General features: G+C 39.2%; 1 protein-coding gene and 1 non-coding gene across 2 annotated transcripts in view; both read right to left on the bottom strand.

Annotated features, from left to right (window-relative positions):
* Positions 1-1096: 1096 nt before the first annotated feature.
* Positions 1097-23000, bottom strand: part of ppp1r8a (protein phosphatase 1, regulatory subunit 8a) — a 23070-nt gene continuing 1166 nt past the window's right edge. Inside the window, exons 2-7 of the mRNA XM_043717302.1 lie at positions 19754-19814; positions 17746-17899; positions 14669-14886; positions 13996-14140; positions 11184-11248; positions 1097-4678 (exon numbers count right to left, since the gene is read on the bottom strand). Of these exons, the coding sequence (XP_043573237.1) occupies positions 4319-4678; positions 11184-11248; positions 13996-14140; positions 14669-14886; positions 17746-17899; positions 19754-19814 (1003 nt within the window). The 3' untranslated portion in view covers positions 1097-4318. The remainder of the gene's footprint in view (positions 4679-11183; positions 11249-13995; positions 14141-14668; positions 14887-17745; positions 17900-19753; positions 19815-23000) is intronic.
* LOC122563800 lies at positions 18858-19023 on the bottom strand. Its single transcript, XR_006315738.1, has one exon.

The raw sequence follows: 23000 nt of genomic DNA, 5'->3' as shown, positions 1-23000 counted from the left end.
AGCCCAGGTCTGCATCCTGTCAATGTCCATTACAACCAACAACAGCCCTACACACTGTCCACAACGCCACCAACCTTAGCATCATCGTCAGACTTACTAACACACCCTTCCACTTCCTCAAACTCACTTATAAAAATCACAAAGAGCAGAGGTCCCAGAACCGATCCCTTCCGTCCATCACTGGTCACTGTGCTCCAGGCTGAAAACTTTATCTACTACCACCCTCTGTCTTCTATAGGCCAGCCAATTCTGTATCCAGACAGCCAGATTGCCCAGTATCCAATGCCTTACTTTCTGAATGAGCCTACCATGGGGAATCTTATTAAGCACCTTGCTAAAATCCAGATACACCACATCCACTGCTCTACCTTCTTCAATGCGTTTTGTCACATCCTCAAAGAATTCAATAACGCTTGAGGCAGGACCTGCCCCTCACAAAGCTATGGTATCTATCTCTAATCAAAGTATGCTTTTCCAAATAATGTAACCAAGTATAGAATATTAAATGTAGAATTAACTAATGAACAAATGTTAAATGGATTCTCAAATGAAATCCCATATCACAAACTACCCAGTGCTACACATTCCTCTTACCTGCAAAGCTGTGCAATTAATCAGTCTTTGAAGAAATCCCTTCGAAAATAATGTCTAATGTTACCATGGCAGTGAAAGGAAAACAAGAGTGCTAAAAATAGATCTTAAAACTGGAATTATAGGGAAGGTCATCAAATGGCAATATGGAAGTAAGTTGGACTCAAACTAAAATGTTCAGTTTAATTCAATAGTGTGTAAACCCCAAATGTTTGTTTTCATTGAAAAAAAGCATAAAAGTCAATCAAGCTCTGAGTAGTTAAGCTTAGCATGCAAAGTATTCCAAAAGCAAATTCCTGTCTAGTCTCAATTCCATTTATAGATAATTAAATCAAATTAATGAAAGAGTCATTTACAAGCCCAATTTTCCTTCGGAATGTGAAGGCAGTCATATTTTGTGTTATGAATTTTATTTTCCTCATTGTTTATACCTTATAGCTAAAACAATCTACATATTTGCAACTCCACATCATCTCAGGTCTGAAAGAGAATACTTAAATTGCAATTTTACATAAAACATGACATTTATTTTCAGAACTTTAAAGTCTCTACCAATTACAAATCTGTTGATAAACAAAAGATAATAGTTCCATGTCATAGCTTGCACTTTCAAAGGTGAAACTATAATACTTTTTTTTTTAATTAAAAAAAAGAAATCCACAACCAACCACAAACTCAAAACAGTGCTCGAGATCACATAAGCTGCCATATAGATTTTGAGGACTGAAAACATTGAAGGTGATGTAGTATGTGTATTTTCAGGTTTGTCTAAAAATAAGATTTGGTCATAAAAAATACAAAAGCAGCAAAAGTAACAATACAGACAAAAAAAAACTTATACTAAAGCAATATACACTTTGATCTAGCATCCTCTTCTTTCTTTTCAATCATCTTTCATAGGATTCACATTAAATACACTGGCTAATTTTTGCTACAGTTAATCCAAACTTGCAACCTTTGGGCAACGTGAAGAGTGACCCTAGCTAGTGCATTCTGCATGACTATATTTCACTCAATCTCAAAAATTACCGGTTTTAAGCATCTCACACTGGAGAGATTATGCAACAACCAATGGGCTGACCCTTACATTTTTTTATGAATCACAAGCACTACATTGAACTGGTGGGAAAAAAAGCAGGGAAAACATAATGCATTTCAGATACTGTTATCTTCCATAAAACAGGCTTATTTCCAATCTTTTAACTTCACTTTTGACTCCAGGCTGTTGAATCTTCTTTACATCACTATTCTTGACTTTCATGATCTTGTACTCTGTGGGATTTTGCCTAGAGATTTCAGGTAAAAGATTTGCAGATAGTGCATATTATCTTCATATATTTGTAGGCGGATTTAGGCAACTGCAGAAAAATCAAGCATAGTAGAAATTGCTAGAGCACTGCACTAAGTCCAGTGAATGTTCTAGAAAACCAACTGGAAGTCAAATAATTCTGGGATGGAGGTGGCAGGCATGAAAAATAGTTTTAAAATAGAACATCAGGACGATTCGGAACACAAATTCATACCTTTACAAATTTATTCATATTTTGGATGAAGGAGCTCTTTAAGTAACTTTGCACTTTATGAAAAATGTGTCTCAAAAATGCATGAGCATAATGTTAACCAAAAAATTTGGAAATTTCAAGTAGAATTGATTGTTCCCATGCCAGTCCCCAAAAATAAACACTGGGCTTGAGGGGGACAACTCATCCTGTACCTCTGACAAAAAGCAAGTTTTAATGTCTTTTCTTGACAAATTGCAGCAATCTCTATTTCAAAGCTTCTGCGGTGACAGAGCACATCTCAAAAGTCTATTCTTCACAAAAATAAGATGCAAGCTCTGTGCTGTCTAGTGATAGCAATCTAACTTAAATCACTGGAACGTATTACCAACTGGAGTGAAGTGACTTATGGGCTCTAAAGAGATGAATTTCAACTAGTTTGAGCAAGACATGATTAATCATATTGGAAAACAGAAGCTTAAAGGGTTGGTAATGTACGGAATCAGCAGCATGGAAGGGGTCCACCAGGAGCATAAACCTGTCTTATCATGAAGTTATGCTGTGATCTGGTTTGTATTTATAGCTTTGAAGTTTTTCCATTTACAGTTTTATTGCATTTTTCATTTTAACTATAGTTATTACCTTGCAGGTAGAGGTGGTCAGATTGAGGTTAATACCAATCAAAATTATTGACATTACTATTTAAAAAAAAAATTGGATTCAATAATCCATTGCTTTTCTTGCCCTAAACCAAATCTTTCAGAAAGGCTGACATTATAATGCACAAGTTGACTTTGCATTTTTGTATCAGAATGATCTTAAAATAAATGCAAAGATTTGCAGAGAACTCATACAGCTTTGCTGATGGTCTTCCAACACTCCAAGGCATTTACAGGCAATTATACAATTTAGAACTGTTGTGACATAGGAGACAACAATTAATGGAATGCTAGCTCACATAAAAAAATGAAATAAATGCCCAGATAATGTGTGTCCAGTTAAGTGCTGGCCAGAATACCAGCTCCCCTATGCCTTTTGGAATAGTGCAGTGAAATATTTCATATACACCTGGGAGGAAAATCAAGTGCTTGATTTAATATCCCATCATGAAGATTGTATTTTTAACGATACAGCATTTCTCTCAGAACATCAGGGTAGATAGTGACCTCTAGCTATTATATACTTCAGACCTCTGACCATTTGATCTGTATTTCATACATACTGATTTTAAAATGAAAAAGCTAGCAACATGTCCTCAGCCACACACAAAACACCAAAAGATGAACTTTCTCCACAGATTAATTCATCATCCCTTGACACAAAGGCACACTCGCGATAGCCAAAACGTATTTAAAAAGCTGAACAGTTTGAATGTAATGTCAAATCTTTTAGCATCCACCAATGCAGGTAACGTCTGCAGAACTTTGTCTTTAAATATTTGAGGGGTTTTAATTTCACAACCGATTTCCATAATAAACGCAAAAATGTTCACAATGGCTTCATTTCACAACAAGTTAAAAAATAAAGCTTCACAAGAAAATTACTTGACTCAAGAATGGATTTGTCTTCAAAGTAATTTGAAAAACTATGTTCTGAAAATTGGTGGCTACAAAATATTGTAACCAACCAGTTTTATTGCAAGTCATGCAGCGATCAAAATGTGCCAAACCATACCTGTGGAAACCAATTAGAGATTATTCACTAACTCACTGAAGTAAATGAAAAAAATGGGGAAGGTAATTTGACTTGCCATAATTTCTTTATACTTAGCACATGTAAGTGTAATATGCTAAGTGCTGAAATTCTCCTTTACAAAGTCCTAGGAGCATGAAAATTACATTTTCAGAGTGTGTCTACGCAGTAATAAATGACTTGTTTTAATCATAAACAGTGCTCTGCTTTCTCTACTTATCTAAAAAGCCCAATATAAAAATGTAGAGCCCCTCATGTATAATTGTACTCACTGAAACAAAGCACACGTGGCAGAAAAATAGTTTGTGATTTTAGTCCAACTGGCAATGCTGTTTGTAATTTACACTGAAATACAGGTTAGAGGTAAAAAGCAGTAACAGTAATGTTGAAAGGCTGTCAATCTATTACACAACTGTACAAACATCTGTACAAAGCTCATATAAATTTTAGACATATTAACAGAATTAAAAGAAAGCCCCTCTCGGTCCTCAAATCCTAGGTGACTTTATTTTTTTGAAAAAAAAAGAACAAAATCATCAAATAAGCAACGATGGAGTAGGTTTCTTGCCAGGCCAGGCCTCCTTAGCATATTTCTTTTTCTTCGGTTCGTTAACAGATTCTGCATTGAACACACCAGTGTTGGGAACAGGGTTTATAGTCACAGCTGCTGGTACAACTGCTGGTGCCAAGTCCACCTCTGGAGCTGGATTTGGGAATGGCATAGGCAGTCCTCCTATCATTGCGGTTCCCATTGTATTACCATGTAGCTGAGAAGAAGAATCACCACTAGTTGGAGGGAGGCCACCATATAAGCCAGCGTTGAATGGGAAATTCTGCATACGCCTAGCAACTCCATCTTCCAGACTTAGTGAACTGGGACTCTCTGTCTTCTTTTTCTGTAATTTTTTTTCCAAAAAAATTAAAATGATTACATTTTGTCAACAATATTTCTTATGTTCAACACTGACAGCTTTCTCATCCAAAATATAGGAAAGTAAAATAACATGCGTGTCAGTGAAGTGTTTAAAATAGCCAAACGCACAGGCTGCCAGTTGAAGAACAAACAGTCTTGTACCAGTAACATTTAGCATGTCAAGAAACTAAGTGTTACACAAAAACCATTATCCTAACTATGTGTCTTCTATTCAAAATAAATCAGTTTTACCAATCTAATAAAGGCTGCTACAGAATAAATTTGAAAGACTGAAAATACGTAGAACTTAGATTGATCAAATCAGGGGTCTCATTTTCTGCTACAAACACAACGTTAAAATTCTAATATTGTGGTCAATTGTAACATTGTTTGCAAGTCAGGTACCTCAACTGAAACAAGGATCTTAACTTTGAATAAGGGCAATTCTGAATTAGGCACAAGTTAGCTGAGCTGGACCAGAAAAATATGTCAAAACGTATGACCATATACAGTTAATAGACAATATTTTTAAAACTTAGAGGAATATCGGATTATCCGGCAAGATTGCAATGTCCTGATGCTTGACTAAACTATGTTATCTGGCATTTGATTAACCGAACAAAATGCTCCCCCGCCCATATCCTTCGGATAATCAAGGTTCCATGGTACATTGGACAAGACTTTAAAACAAAAACCAGTGGCCAGAAACAGCAATAAATCTAAGGATTGGGAAGTTAAGATACATCTTAAAACAACTTCGTAAATGGACACCACAAAAAATGATCCGAGTGGGCATCATCAGTATGGATTTGTGAATGGAAAATAGTGTTCAACAAACTGAAGAGTTTTTTTTTTGAGGATGTTACTAACAAAATTATCAAGGGGAGTCAACCAAGGCACTATATTTAGATTTTCAGAAGGCTTTTCAGACAGCGAGGACCAGATGCCTGACAGGAAGGTAAATTAAAATATATAAAGGTTTACCCCGTGTATAGGCAGAGCGCACACTGAGCAGGAGCAAAAACGGGACTGCTAGGTAAGAGGGAGCAGCCCCAAATAGTGGTCCAAATCGGCACCAACAACATACACAGGAAGAGAGATGGGGATTTAAAGCAGAAATCCAGGGAGCTAGGTGAAAGCTGAGAGCTAGAACAATTGTTATCTCTGGTTTGTTGCGCATGCCACGTGCTAGCGAAGCAAGGAATAGGGACAGTGCGGTGTTGAACACATGGTTAAAGGGATGGTGCAGGAGGGAGGGTTTTGGATTCCTGAATAATTGAGGCTCTTTCTGGGGTAGATGGGACCTCTACAAACAGGATGGTCTTCACCCTGAACCAGAGGGGTACCAATACCCTGTGCGGGGAAATTTGCTAATGTCTTTGGGTGGGTTTAAACTAATTTAGCAGTGGGATGGGAACCAAAATTGTAGTTTGAGTATACGGGAGGAGGAGTAGTGAAGTCAGAACTAAGATTGCAAGAAGGCACTGGTAGGCAAGAAGTGGGTTTGATGTGTGTCTACTTCAACGCTAGGAGCAGCATGGGTTGGAACCTGGGATTTCGATGCTGTGGCCATTTCAGAGACTTGGGTAGAGCAGGGACAGGAATGGTTATTGCAGGTTCCGGGATTTAGATGTTTCACTAAGAACAGAGAAAATGGTAAAAGGAGGGATGGTGTGGCACTGTTGGTCAAGGACAGTATTACAGTGGCAGAAAGGATGTTTTAAGACTCCTCTACTGAGGTAATATAGGCTGAGATTAGAAACAGGATAGGAGAGGCTACCTTGTTGGGAGTTTTCCATAGGCATCCAAATGGTTCCAGAGATCAAGAAGATAGGCTAGCACAGATGATCCTCGATAGGACAGAGTGCCAGGGTAGCTATTATGGGGGACTTTAACTTTCTAAATATTGACTGGGAATATGCTTGATCAAGTACTTTAGATGGGTCAGTTTTTGTCCGATGTATGCAGGAAAATTTCCTGACACAGCATGTAGGCAGGCCAACAAGGGAAGAGGCCACATTAGATTTGGTACTGGGTAATGAACCCGGCCAGGTGATAGATTTGGATGTGGGTGAACACCTTGGTTATAGTGAACACAATTCAGTTATGTTTACTTTAGTGATGGAAAGGGATAGGTCGCAGGGCAAGAATTATAGCTTGGGGAAAGGCAATTATGATGCATTTAGGCTAGATTTAGGATGCATAGGATGGGGAAGGAATCTGCAGGGAATGGGCACAATTGAAATGTGGAGCTTATTCAAGGACCAGCTACTGCATGTACCGGTCAAGCAGGGAAGAAATTGTCAAGCGCGGGAGCTGTGGTTTACTAAGGAAGTTGAATCTCTTGTCAAGAGAAAGGAGGCGGCTTATGTTCGGATGCGATGTGATGGCTCAGTTAGGGTGCTTAAGAGTTACAGGTTAGCCAGGAAAGACCTAAACAGAGAGCGAAGAAGAGTCAGGAGGGGACGTGAGAAGTCACTGGCGATAGAGTCATAGAGATATACAGCACTGAAACAGACCCTTCGGTCCAACTTGTCCACGCCGACCAGATATCCCAACTCAATCTAGTCCCACCTGCCAGCACCCGGCCCATATCCCTCCAAATCCTTCCTATTCATATACCCATCCAAATGCCTCTTAAATGTTGCAATTGTACCAGCCTCCACCACTTCCACTGGCAGCTCATTCCATACACGTACCACCCTCTGCGTGAAAACGTTGCCCCTTAGGTCTCTTTTGTATCTTTCCCCTCTCACCCTAAACCTATGCCCTCTAGTTCTGGACTCCCCCACTCCAGGGAAAAGACTTTGTCTATTTATCCTATCCATGCCCCTCATGATTATATAAACCTCTATAAGGTCACCCCTCAGCCTCCGACGCTCCAGGAAAAACAGCGCCAGCCTGTTCAACCTCTCCCTGTAGCTCGAATGCACCAACCCAGGCAACATCCTTCTAAGTCTTTTCTAACCCTTTCAAGTTTCACAACATCATTCCGATAGGAAGGAGACCAGAATTGCATGCAATATTCTAACAGTGGCCTAACCAATGTCCCGTACAGCCGCAACATGACCTCCCAACTCCTATCTCAATGCTCTGACCAATAAAGGAAAGCATACCAAATGCCTTCTTCACTATCCTATCTAACTGCGACTCTATTTTCAAGGAGCTATGAACCTGCACTTTGTTCAGCAAAATTCTCTTGGACCTTAATGTTAAGTGTATAAGTCTTGCTAAGATTGGCTTTCCCAAATTCAGCACCTCGCATTTATCTAAATTAAACTCTATCTGCCACTTCTCAGCCCATTGGCCCATCTGATCAAGATCCCACTGTAATTTGAGGTAACCTTCTTTGCTGTTCACTACATCTCCAATTTTGGTGTCATCTGCAAACTTACTAACTATACCTCTTATGCTCACATCCAAATCATTTATATAAATGACGAAAAGTAGTGGACACAGCACTGATCCTCGTGGCACTGCACTGGTCACAGGTTTCCAGTCTGAAAAACAACCCTCCACCACCACCCTCTGATTGGATCAAGGAAAACCCTAAGGCTTTCTATAGGCATATCAGAAATAAAAGAATGGAGAGAGAAGATTAGGCCCAATCAAGCATAGTAGTGGCAAGTTGTGTGCGAAGTCAGAGGAAATAGGGGAAGTGCTAAACGAATACTTTTTGTCAGTATTCACACGAGAAAAAAACAATGTGGTCGAGGAGAATAATGAGATACAGGCTATTAGACTAGATGGGATTGAGGTGAATAAGGAAGAGGTGTTAGCAATTCTGGAATGTGTAAAAATAGCCAAGTCCCCTGAACCGGATGGGATTTATCCCAGGATCCTCTGGGAAGCCAGGGAGGAGATTGCCGAGCCTGACCTTTATGTCATCATTGTCTACAGAAATAGTGCCAGAAGACTGGAGGATAGCAAATGTTGTATCCCTGGTCAAGAATGGGAGTAAAGACAACCCTGGAAATTATAGGCGTGTGATCCTTACTTCGGTTCTGGGTAAAGTGTAGGAAAGGGTTATCAAAGATAGGATTCATCTCTAGATGATTATAAATAAGGTGACTTGGGATAGTCAACAGTTTTGTAAAGGGTAGGTCATGCCTCACAAACCTTATTGAGTTCTTTGAGAAAACGACCAAACAGTTGGATTAGAGTAAAGCGGTTAATGTGGTGTATATGGATTTCAGTAAGGCATTTGATAAGGTTCCCTACGGTAGGCTACTGCACAAAATACAGAGGCTTGGCCAGCTGAAAGATTAGAGAGAGTGGTGGTTAATAGGAAATATTGATCCTGGAGTTCATTTACTAGTGGGGTACCACAAGAATGTGTTTGGAGTCCACTGTTGTTTGTCATTTATATAAATGACCTGGATGAGGGCATAGAAGGATGGGTTAGTAAATTTGCGGATGACACTAGGATCAGTAGTGTTGTGGATAGTGACGAAGGATGTTGTAGGTTACAGAGAGACATAGATATAAGCTGCAGAGCTGGACTGAGAGGTGGCAAATGGAGTTTAATGCGTAAAAGTGCGAGGTGATTCACTTTGGAAGGAGTAACAAGAATGTAGAGTACTGGGCTAATGGTATGATTCTTGGTAGTGTAGATGAGCAGAGAGATCTCAGTATCCAGGTACTTAGATCCATGAAAGTTGCCACCCAGGTTGATAGGGTTATTAAGAAGGCATACGGTCTGTTAGCTTTTCGGAACCATGAGATCATGCTGCAGCTGTACAAACCTCTGGTGTGGCCACATTTGGAGTATTGCATACAGTTCTGGTCACCGCATTATAGGAAGGATGTGGTAGCTTTCGAAAGGTTCAGAGGAGATTTACTAGGATGTTGCCTGTACAGATGTAAGGTGTTACGAGGAAAGGCTGGGGGACTTGAGTCTGTTTTCGTTAGGAAGAAGGTTGACAGGCAACTTAATTGAGACACGAGAGATGATCAGAGAGTTAGATAAGTTGGTCAGTAAGTGCCTTTTTCCTCGGATGGCGTTGGCTAGCACAAGGACATAGCTTTCAATTGAGGGGGGATAGATGTAGGACAGATGTCAGAGGTAATTTCTTTACTCAGTAAGTAATAGGGGCGTGGAACACACTGCCTGCAACAGTAGCAGACTCGCCAACTTTAAGGGCATTTAAATGGTCATTGGATAGGCATATGGACGAGAATGGAATAGTGCAGGTTAGATGGATTTCAGATTGGTTCCACAGGTCAGCATAACATTTCAGGCCTTTCAGCCCTCATTGTGCTGTAATGTTCTACGTTTTGATAAGGTTCCCCCCTGTGAGGTTGGCTCCCAAAGTTAAAGCACAAGGTATAGGAGATTATGTATTATCATGGGTTAAGGATTTGCCAGCAGTCAGAAAACAGAATAGGAATAAATGGCTAATTCTCACATTGACAGACTGCAACTCGCATTACAAGGATCAAGACTTGGGACCCCAGCTGTTCACAATATGTATCAAAGGTGTGTGTGGAGACCAAATGTAATTTTTCCAAATATGCAGATAATACAAAGCTAATCAGGAATGTGCATTGTGAAGATGTAATATGTTTTCAGGAGGATTTGGGCAAGGTTAGTAATGGGTAAGAACATGGCAGATGGAATATGATGTGGAAAAATGTGAGATCATCTACTTTGATAGGAAGGACAGATGGCAGAGTATATCCTAAACAATGAGAGGATGGCAAGTGTAGGTGTGCAAACATACTTTTGGATACCCTCGGCAATTAGTCATGAAGGCCAACATACAGGTTCAGCAAGCTATTAGGACGGCTAATGGAATATTAGCATTTATCGCAAGAGGATTTGAGGACAGGAGTACTGATGTCTTGCTTCAATTGTATAAGAGCTTGATTAGACTGCACCTGGAATACTGTGCACAGTTTTGATCACCTTATCTCAGGAAAGATAGAACTGCCTTAGAAGGAGTGCAACAAAGGTTTCTGAGATGATGGGGCTAACCTATAAAGTGGGATTATAAACTCAGGCTGCAATGTTTAAAAATTTCAAAGAGTAAAAGGGGATCTCATTGAAATCTACAAAATATTTATACAGACATACAGTGTTGAATCAGGCAAGATGTTTGCCCGACGGGGGTGGGGATCTAGAACCAGAAATAAGGGAGACGCCATTTAGGACAGAGATGAAGAAAATAATTTTTTTTTTACAGAGGGAGGTAAATCTTTGGAATGCTCTATCCTAAGAGGGTCTTGGAAGCTCAATCTTGGAATATATTTAAAGTAGAGGTTGATAAATCTTTGATAAATGGTGTAAATGGAATTTTAAAATGTTCAGTCAAAATCGTATTAAATGGTGGAGCAGTCTTGATTGGCTGAATGGCCTACACCTGTTCCTATGTTCCTTAGCAGTATATGCTAACTTGCTTAGACTGTGATCCAAAACAACAAGCTAATTTAAACTTAAAATATATGACTGCCTATAATACACAATAAAAACTGATGGCTTTGCTTACCTTGAGTGGCACCACTGCTGTTTGAACCATATTTCTGAAGCGACCCACTGAAGGATCAACATCCTCTGAAAAGGGAAGAAGCAAATTGAAGATTACAACAATTAAATAAAATTGTTTTTATGAAGTATATTTCAGAATACAGGCAATCCAAAATGATGCTTCATAGACAACTCATTATTTTCCAAGTGTAGGAAGTACATTTTATTTTGAGGGAAAACATGGTTGCCAGTTTGTCTTGCAAATCCACAATGAGGATGACTGGTAAATGTAGTTTGTGGCAGTGTTTTCTACAGGACAAATGTTGATCAAGGTGGAAGAACACGGATCATCTTTATATATCATCATGGAGTCATTACCTCAGTTTAAAATATCGCACCAAAAAGGAAACAGGAATTTCCAGCAATGTGGAAATTTCTTGGGACTGTACAGAGATGCTGTACTAAAGAAGATGCACGAGGTCACTGGAGCTGGGCTTAAACTCAATTTTCTGAGTCAAAGGCAAAAGTATCATAATTAATCCAAATTGTGATTCTTATTTCGACATGATTGCTTAGCAATGCTGAGTTCTCTGCATGTATCCCCCCATGTGAAGGTAGATTATGGTTTCCATTGAGGTGCTGGTGTTGGACTGGAGTGGACCAAGTTAAAAATCACAACACCAGGTTATAGTCCAACAGGTTTATTTAGAAACACTAGCTTTCGAAGTTCAGCTCCTTCATCAGGAGGTTGTGGAGGTTAAGATCATGCTCACAGAATTTATGGCCAAAGGAGTCCAGTGTCATGGAGATGTGATACAGTAAACAATCTTAGATTGTTTCATTCTTTATAATGGGATATGCTGGTTTCTGTTCTTTGATATACAAGACCCAGAACTTCTTTTCAATTACATTCTCAACATAGCTCAGCGTTTCCTTCAGTTCCTCACACTCACTTAGCCTATGTTCCCCAACATGTTTGAGACAGAATCTCAATATTACTTTAGTTCATTTGCCATCCTTTTGTTGCCCATTATAATTACCTTTGTTTCTTACAGTTTCTGACTGTAGGGACCTACATTTGTCTTCATTTTTTAATGTTTAGAAACTTCAACAATCAATTTGTACATTCCTGGAAAGCTTACTTTCATTTTCTAATTTAAAAATCACACAACACCAGGTTATAGTCCAACAGGTTTATTTGGAAGCACTAGCTTTCGGAACACTGTTCCTTCATCAGTTAAGTGAAGCAGGATCATAAGACATAGAATTCAGTGTCTTATGATCGTACTCCATAGCTACCTGATGAAGAAGCAGCGCTCCAAAAGCTAGCGCTTCCAAATAAACCTGATGGACCATAACCTGGTGTTGCGTGATTTTTATCTTTGTCCACCCTAGTCCAATACTGGTATCTCCACATCAGGGTTTAATATTCTATTTCTCCTTCTAGTAATCAACCACTTTGTTCTCTTCTGCAAAAATCTAATCTGATCTTAATTATCAGGTCTGCTGTTTTTTTTTAAAAAGCCAATTATAGATTTAAAGTTATCCTTAATTTCCCTGGTTAACTGAGGTCAGGCCACCTTTCCCATTTTATTTTAATGGCAGACAGGAATGAACAATTGTTGTAGTTACACCATTCCATGACATTAAAGAAATAACAGTTAAAATTACATATTGATGTAATTGGAACATTAATCTTAGTATGAAAAACTGAGAGGTGGTGTATTTTCGTAGGAAGAACAGGAGGCTACATAATCCATGGAACGTAAAAGTCTAAATGGAATTGAGAAACAAGTGTAGCTCAGGGAGCAGGCACACAATTTACTCAAAGCATTAACACAGATTAAATGAAAACACTGGGGATTATTTTGAGGGAAAAATTTTAAATGCAGAGAAGTTCTTAAACTTATTTAAAACCTTGGTTCGAGCACAGAGTATTGTGCACAAGTCTGGACTCCACATTATACAGAGATAGCAAGCTACTGACCGGGTAAGTTGCAAAAGGATTGCACAATATTGATCAAAACTAAATGGTGCTACCTATCTAAAATCATTGACCAAGTTGGACTTTTAGATTAGATTAGATTCTCTACAGTATGGAAACAGGCCCTTCAGCCCAACAAGTCCACACCGACCCTCTGAAGAGTAACCCACTCACCCATTCCCCAACCACATATTTACTGGGAGAAAGTGATGACTGCAGATGCTGGAGATCAGAGTTGAGAGCGTGTTGCTGGGAAAGCGTAGTTCAGGCAGCGTCCAAGAAGCAGCTTATGCCCAAAATATTGATTCACCTGCTCCTGTGATGCTACTTACCCTATATTTATCCCTGACTTATGCACCTAATGCTATGGGCAATTTAGCAAGGCCAATTCACCTGACCTGCATATCTTTGGATTGGATTGTGGGAGCACCCAGAGGAAACCCATGCAGTCACTGGGAGAACGTGCAAACATCCACACAGACAGTCGCCCAAGGTAGGAATTGAACCCGGGTCCCTGGCGCTGTGAGGCTGCAGTGCTAACCACTGAGCCACTGCGCCGCTCCTATAGAACTTTCTCCTATAAAGAGATGCGCGACCCGACAGCATCCTATTTGTCTCCACTTGTGGGAGATCCTAAAACCAGTGGCCATAAATATGACCACAAATAAATCTAGCCTGGGCACTCTTGACACATACATAAGGGAGCAGATATTGGAGTGGATCTCTGCTGCACCTCACTCAAGATATTCACTATGTTCAACTTTGCAGGAAATGAAAATCACAGTCAAACTTGCAAATTAAAATTCGTTATTTCAAGGGAGAACTGCATAAAGTTTACAGACAGTCATACCCGGATTTATTATTTCTTCGTCATCACTGAATGATACACGGTAGCTCTTTCTTTTACGTTTTGGCCTCTGTATTTCCAGATTTCCTTCTTCAATTGTCAGTGTAGATATTCTTTTGTTATGAGCTGTGTTGAATTCTGTCAAATTCTAAGATGCAAGCAAAGGTATGGTATTTTCAATATGTCCTTTGATTTTAACTTGAAAAGGCATTTCACATTAAAGTAATGGACCAATAAACTAAACTGAAGAAATACTCCGCCTTCTAAAAGAGATGACCAAACAAGTTCTGTTCCTGTTCCCATGAATCACAAGGCTATATTGGAAACCTCCCCTTTCTCTTTGGTGGCACCAGAAATGCAAAGGATAAAACAATGATTTAACTGGTCAGGATGCACAGACAAAATTGTTTATTTAGAGTGACAATTAAGTGACATAGTACCATTGGGTATGAAATGGAAGCTTGAAGAATTAAAGGACTTCATTAAAGCTGCCAAAATTCAACATACATTAACAAACCAACATCACCAAAGGAAATATTTATACAATTCATCAATTTCCACAAAAATCATTGCCGCCGTACAGCTACTACCTTAAATAATGTTCCAAGAATTTTTGATGTACCCCTTTAAACCAGACTATCCTGAAATGCAGAAACTGACTTAGACCAGGACTTACATCTAGTTCTGTCTCCTCTTCAGGTAAACCCAGCAGTCCCTTCAGTTCATCATCTTCCATTGCAATTTCATCACCCTTGATTGTGGATGGCATTGTCTGTGGTTTTTCGCGTAGTGTATACGCTCGTGTTGAGGCTCCAAATGACAACGTGGAATCTATGGGAACCTGCTGTGGTTTGTGGGGCTCCAAACGAAGACGCCCTAGATACGTACCATGAGCTACAAAAGCAATTACTGAACTGTAAGTTAATTAAGTACTTGATGAATTAAATGATTAGTAAACTAGTAAAACTCAACTAATTTAAAGTCTGATGTTCTGCAGCTTAGGTGTCTATCACTTTTGCTTTAGAGGAAAGAAGAAAGAGGGAACACAAATTTCTCCATCCTGGTAGTGTTATCAAGGAAAAGATCACAGCCTTTTAAACAACTTATAATTCCCTTCTACAGATCAATTAACAGAATTATTTTGGTGTCCCATTTAAGCACATGCAGATCTCCATTATATAATAGTAAATATTATCAGGTCAACACAACGTGAAAGAAAGGTAAAAAAGTATGCCAAATAATACTAAATGAGAAAAGGAACTGGATTAATGCAGGAACCAACAAACTTCTGAACGCAGGGCAGGAGGGACCAAAATTGAGAAACAAGGAATTGGATTTTTTGAACCATTGTCGACAATTTGCTCAGGTCGATCTTCAGTTACTAGTAACAGCAAAAGGTGATGTAGGTAAAGGCAAAATTATTGCATATTTGCATAATTTTCTTACCGCAATTTAACACAAAACAACAGTTAAGATATCGCTACAAAGGTCAATGCTCAAAATCACTTTCAGTGAGAAAATGGCCTGCGTGGCTGAGGAAAACCAAGGGTATATTTTCAGAATTTTCAGCACAAAAGAAAGTCATCAGATGTTTTTGAAGATTTTTGATATGTACATACGCAAAGTTGTAAAAAAGTTGAAAAGATAGTAAATGGCCAAGTTAGATGGTTGCAGAAAAGGAAGTAGGATGCAGGATAGAGAACACAAATGGCAAACAAATGGGCAGAAATGTGAAGAGAACAGCATATTGGAGCATTGAAATCTTTAGTCATAGAAGTGTACAACACAGAAACAGAACTTTTGGTCCAACTCATCCATACCAATCAGACATCCTAACTTAATATAGCCCCATTTGCCAGCAATTGGCCCATATCCCTCTAAACCTTTCCTATTCACATACCCATCCAGATGCCTTTTAAACGATGTTATTGCACCAGCCTCCACCACTTCCTCTGGCAGGTCATTATATACACGCACCATCCTCTGAGTGAAAAAGTTGCCCCTTAGGTCCCTTTTATATCTTTCCCCTCTCACCCTAAACCTATGCCCTCTAATTGTGCACTCCCTACCCCAAGGAAAAGACTCTGTCTACTATACTACGCACACACCTCATGATTTTATAAACCTCTATAAGGTCACTCCTCAGCCTCCAACACTCCAGGGAAAACAGCTCCAGCCTATTCAACCTCTCCCTATAGCTCAAATCGCCCAATCTTGGCAATATCCTTGTAAATGTTCTCTGAACCCTTTCAGGTTTCACAACATCCTTCTGATAGGAAGGAGACCAGAATTGCACACAATGTGACTGACCAATGTCTTGTACCGCAGCAACAAACTCCTATACCCAATGCTCTGACCAATAAAGGAAAGCATACCAAACCTATTCTGCCACTCCTCAGCCCATTGGCCCATCTGATCAAGATCCCGTTGTACTGAGGTAACATTCTTCGCTGTCCACTACACCTCCAATTCTGGTATCATCTACAAACTTACTAATTATACCTCTTATACTCACATTCAAATCATTTATATAAATTACGAAAAATAGTGTACCTAGCACCGATCCTTGTGGCACTCCACTGGTCACAACCCTCCACCACTACCCTCTGTCTTCTACCTTTGAGCCAGTTCTGTATCCAAATGGCAAGTTCTCCTGTATTCCATGAAATCTAACCATGCTAACCAGTCTTCCACGGGGAATCTTGACAAACACCCTACTAAAGTCCAGATAGATCACATCTACCGCTCTGCCCTCATCAATCCTCTTTGTTACTTCTTCAAAAAACACAATCAAATTCCTGAGACATGATTTACCACACACAAAGCCATACCGACTGTCCCTAATCATTCCTTGCCTTTCCAAGTACATGTACACCCTGTCCCTCAGGATTCCACTCAACAACTTGCCCACCACTGACGTCAGGCTCACTGGTCTATAGTTCCCTGGTTTTTCCTTACCACCTTTCTTAAATAGTGGTACAACATTAGCCAACCTCCAGTCTTCCGGCACCTCACCTGTGACTATTGATGATACAACTATCTCAGCAAGGGGACCAGCAATCACTTCTCTGGCTTCTCAGAGTTCTAGGGTACACCTGATCAGGTCCTGGAGATTTATCCGCTTTTATATATTTCAAGACATCCAGCATCTCTTCCTCTGTAATATGGATATTTTTCCAAAAGTCACCATCTATTTTCCTACATTCTATATCTTCCATGTTCTTCTCCACAGGAAATACCAATGCAAAATACTCGTTTAGTATCTCCCCCATCTCCTGCAGCTCCACACGTAGGCTACCTTGCTGATCTTGGAGGGCCGCAATTCTCTCCCTAGTTACCCTTTTGTCCTTAATGTATTTATAAAAACCCTTTGCATTCTCCTTAACTCTATTTGCCAAAGTTATCTCATGTCCCCTTTCTGCCCTCCTAAGTATACTCCTACTGCCTTTATACTCTAAGGATTCTCTCAATTTCTCCTGTCTATACCTGGCATATACCTCCTTCCTTCCTTTTCTTAACCAAAACCTCAATTTCTCTAGTCATCCAGTACTCCCTATATCCACCAGCCTTTCTTTTCAACGTAACAGGGGAATATACTGTCTCTGGACTCTCGTTATTACATTTCTGTCATTGAAGTCCACACCTTTATCCTGTCATTTAGCACAGCCCCTCAAGTGCTTTGAAGCTCTGCAGTTCCTCAAACTTCACTATTGCAAACATTTTAAAAATAACATACAATGTAATAGCACTTACTGCTGTTCAAATCGATGATGAAAACTCTTTTCAAATGTTTGTGATAGACCAAAGCAGCGTGGACTCTCGAACATGATTGATGGTCAATGGTAAAATCACAAATGTCAGGGTTTCTTCCAAAGAGGTAGTATTTTTTCTCATCAATGATGAGTTTCTGGTGAAAAAAATACCAAAACATAACAACATATTATTTAACTGTTTTGCATTACTTACTGATGCAGCTTGCAACAAGTCAGAAAAATAATATGGTACCAAATGGCAAAATATTAAAACCATTTGTTCAAGGACAAATGGGAGTGATTGGTAGAAGAGTTATAAAAGCTGTTAATCTTTGCATTCTTCAAAAAGGATATATTTTAAGTTGATGTCCAATGCAAACTTACATAATTTTTGACAATTTAGTGTCATAAACGCACATTTTCTAGGAAAATAACAGTATTCAACAGTGATGAAGAAGAGGTGCGTTATCGAGTTGTGAGCACTGCAAACTCATGGTTTGCGCGCTCTGTCCATTAGCCTCACAACTATAGAACTGTCACATCAACCAACCTATGATTTGATTATAGTAGAATTTTAAATACGAATGAAACTAAACTCACTGCAGAAAGTTAGGGCTATTATTTGTCAACTTGTGGGCTGCTTATGACATAATTCATATTCCTACAATGCAAATCAACTTTGGGGCTCCACAAACCAAACGTGACAGCTAAAACTTTGGAGTCGCTCTGCAGGAGAATAAAATTGTTCTGAGAGATTATTTTTAAATATCTTCATTCTCTCACCTTTGCTGGGTTTTTTCCCTTTAATCTCATCTTACTTCCCTCCCTCTGTATCTTTTTCTCTATTAAACTGGACTTTTAATTTACGTAGGTTCTCTGCTGTTTCTTTCTTTAGTGTAAGCTTCACAAGGAGATAAGAGTATTATTCCAGACAAGCAAGGTTTGAAAAGTTGCACTGACCACTACCAATTTGCACTTTGATAAGGAAGCTCAAAAAATTGAGATGAATGATGTAAAAACTACAACACAGGCCATGTCATGAAATATTTAATTTCAGCAAATTATGAGCCATTAATCCTTATAACAAACTAGAGGATTCTAACAGTGGAGGAGTGCTGTACCTCTGAGTTATAACTCAGTGTTTCTCTACACACTAAGCTAATATGCTCAAGGTTTTTTTTTTATTTTGATTTAGCACCACTTGGACCCAACAATCATAGATTGTCTCAGTTTTATGTTAAAACTGCGACAACGACAGCCAGGTTAGTATCTGGTGCATGGCTCCTATATCACCCAGAATACAAAATGGAATGGATGAACAAAGCAAAACAAAATGTTATGACGTCTGTAAGGTTAAACTGAGCAAACATTTTTATAATATTTTGCATGTATACTACTTTTATTGTACAAAGCAAAATTCCACACTGCTCCACTGAAGTGCATTAAACTTAAAATTGATACCAAAACAAATATTAGCAAGGTTGGTCAAAACCTTAGCCAAACGAGTAAATTTTAAGGACCAGTGAAATGGAGAAAAGCTGAAGCAAAGGAAATTTAGTGCACAGTATTTAGACCACTGAAGATGCGCACAGTAAGGGTAAAGCAAATGGAGAAGGGGGAAACGACACGGTAATGAAAAGCAAGGGAACTGGGGAGATTTAAACACGAGAAAAAGGACTTCCAATGCATTACCTAGACTGATTTATAATGAAAGTAGCTCTTCAGATATTCAAACACCTAGATTAGCCATGTGCTCTGGGGATGTGCTAGAGTTAAACCTTCACAATCTGCATATCAAACTTGGACAATGCTTTGACTGGCTAACCCTAGTTTATGAATGCATTTGACTTGTATTCAAGTTTAATTATTTGCTTGGTTAAGTGACAGTCAGGCATTCCCATCAGATCCAGCGACCAATACAGTTGTATTGCACTTCCACTGAAGGAATTTTTAAAAAATGAAACACCAAGATCACTTTGCCCAAAAGGAAATATAACATAAGTGTTCACCTCTACTAGTTTGTCTCCTTTCACAACATCCAAATGAAGTCCTGGTGGTGGTTTCCCTGCCCTGAAATTAGAAGAAGTTTTTAGTGTAAAACTGTATATTAGAGTCCGTCAAACACTGGGGGTGTCTCTACCTCTGAACCAGAATGTCTGGATTCAAGCCCCTGAGTTGAGACATTAAAAAGTCCCAGCAGCTTTATTAAACAACAGTAATTGTATAACAGAGAAAAGTGATTTCAGTGCATATTGCCCCAAATCTGCATATTTGAAGTCTTCAAACAATACTAAATTCTCAAGTGCAATCAAATCTTTTTTTAACTCAGAGCAACAAAATGACGAGTCAGAACAAATCTTCATTAAAGAACTTAAAGCAATCAATGACTAAACCAAACTGAATAAACAAACAAAATGTGTATTACACATACAAATAATCAACATTACAGCCTAAAGGGAGTAGTCTTCACTCTTGAAGCTTCTGTTTTGTATTTCAGATTGACCCATTAGTCCCATCTTTTCACCTCGGACTGTGGAATCTTCTGATACAAACTCTCAAATTCCATTGCCACCATCTCTTACCAGACCAAATGTCTCGCATCCGGTGACTTATAACAGCTGACCAGATTTGCTGGCTCTCCAATAATTTCTGTTTTTAATTCAGACCTTCACCATTATTTTACTCAAAAGTAAAGGTGCAATAGAATTGAGAAAAGGCACCATTACACAAATAAAATATTGAACATTTATACAACAAAAGTCAGCCAATTCTTTATAAAACTCAAACCACATATACATGCATGAGAATTTAATGAACTTAACCTGAAAGCATATGAACTTAAGGACTTTAATTCTAAAGCACAGGGTGCAAAAGATCTTAATGTTTATTCTACAGTTTAAAACTATATTTTGTGATGTATTGTAGTTTTTTGCATGCTGTAATGTTCATAATTGTGCAAACTTTTATTTCATACATGTTACTTTAATGATTACTCATATTATAGACACAGACAACAATTGTTCTATTTACCCATTACAATCCAGCACTAGCTGCCACAATTTTTCAAAAGATCAGTTACCAAATGTTTACCTTTCCAATTGCTATAATTGAAGTCATTTCACTCCTACATTAGCCAGATTTCAATTTTTTGCAAACAAAAACAGCTGCTGCTGGAGAAACCCAGCAGTCTGGTAACACGTGTGGAGAGAGGAAATGAAATAAATAATCAGGTTTTAGTTCACGTTTACATGTTGGCCAGGACATCAGGTAAACTGGATTAGAGTGGTGCTGGAAAAGCACAGGTCAGGCAGCATCCGAGGAGCAGGAAAATCGACATCTTGAGCAAAAGCCCTTCCTCAGGAATGAGTATTCCTGATGAAGGGCTTTTGCCCGAATTGTAGATTTTCATGCTCCTCGGATGCTGCCTGACCTGCTGTGCTTTTCCAGCACCACTCTAATCTGGAGTCTGATCTCCAGCATCTGTAGTCCTCACTTTCATCCACCAGGTAAACTGCTCTACTCTTCTTTAAAGAGTGTTGTAGGACCTTTTGCATTCACCTGAGACCAAACAGCTCAGAACGTACTGCACATTCTAGGTACAGACTCTGAAAACTATCAACCTTTTGAAATATGGTTATGATTTAGATTGCTTGCAATAATAGGAAATTTTTAGTTCAAGTACCTAGTCTGGGATCAAATGGATCTATCACAGTTGTGTCATACTGCAGACATCAACTATTCTCAATTCCATCCTAGCACTATTTTAAAACATTCCTGACAGATGCAATATGCAATTAACATTACATCACAAAATTATATTTAAAAACTTTACATTGCATCAAGTACCTTGTGAACAGACAGACTCAAACAATCCCCAGGCCAGACATACATCACTGTTACCCCCATATATGCAATGTTATGGGGGTTTCAGTCCCAAAGAAATTTCATGATAAAATGGTCAATTTTTGTTGAAAAGGGCCTCGCATCCATTTAAACTGACAATTAAATAATGGATGGTATCACTGCATCACTGCGATTAACCACAAGATGACAGTCTTGCAATAAGATATGAATGAACAGGCAACTTTCACCATAGATGTAAATGACTCAGGGATAACATCTTTCCATATCAATAAGATTGGTTCAGTTACTAGAATTTCTACACAACAGTAGGGTGTGCATGAGAAAACACTCAAAATGCAGATACACAGAACGATGAACGATTCAGTCTTTGATAACCTAGCTGTTACAGGAAAAAACACTTTGAGTCTAACACTGGGATGAAGTGCTGGTGGCTTGACAGGTGACTGGGGAGGTGATCACTGATGACATAGACAGGAACCATATAGAATCATTCTGAATTTTCCTTATAGCTCTCAGGACCAACCCACTCAAATAAGTCTAATACAGGGTTGTATCCTGTTGATGTGAATAAACGTGTTAACAATTTTCTTCTGTTTTATAAAGAACTACACCCCAGCGATTGCTATTGCTTAGACTGTACATCCACCCCAACAATGGGACATGGGATGATGGAGCAATGGGAGCAGGGTTTGTATGAGCTTAGGATTCTGCGGGACACAGATGACTCCACCCAATAGAGCACTGGAATTGTTAACAAGGACTCAGCAGGACAGGCTTATGCAGGGGAGGAGACAGATGACACAAAGGAACTGGAAGCCAGGAGCCTTTGTGACAGACAGGAAAAGGAATTGAGAGCTTAGCCCAGGGTGAAGTATTTAAAGTAGGGCTGAATGGAAACACTGAAGCAGTGGGGAGTGTGAGGGAAGCACAGATATGAGTCATAGAGATGTACAGCATAAAAACAGACCCTTCGGTATAGCCTGTCCATGCCGACCAGATATCCCAACCCAATCTAGTCCCACCTGCCAGCACACAGCCCATATCCCTCCAAACCTTTCCTATTCATATACTCATCCAAATGCCTCTTAAAATGTTGCAATTGTACCAGTCTCCACCACATCCTCTGGCAGCTCATTCCATACACATACCACCCTCTGCGTGAAAAAGTTGCCCCTTAGATCTGTTTTATATCTTTCCCCTCTCACCCTAAACCTATGCCCTCTAGTTCTGGACACCCCGACCCCAGGAAAAAGACTTTGCCTATTTATCCTATCCATGCCCCTCATAATTTTGTAAACCTCTATAAGGACATCCCTCATCCTCTGATGCTCCAGGGAAAACAGCCCCAGCCTGTTCAGCCTCTCCCTGTAGCTCAGACCTGCCAACACTGGC

This window comes from Chiloscyllium plagiosum, chromosome 27, assembly GCF_004010195.1.
Source record: "Chiloscyllium plagiosum isolate BGI_BamShark_2017 chromosome 27, ASM401019v2, whole genome shotgun sequence".
Classification (NCBI taxonomy): Eukaryota; Metazoa; Chordata; class Chondrichthyes; order Orectolobiformes; family Hemiscylliidae; genus Chiloscyllium; species Chiloscyllium plagiosum.
Note: the sequence above shows the minus strand (reverse complement) of the source record. Positions and strands in the feature narration are given on the sequence as shown.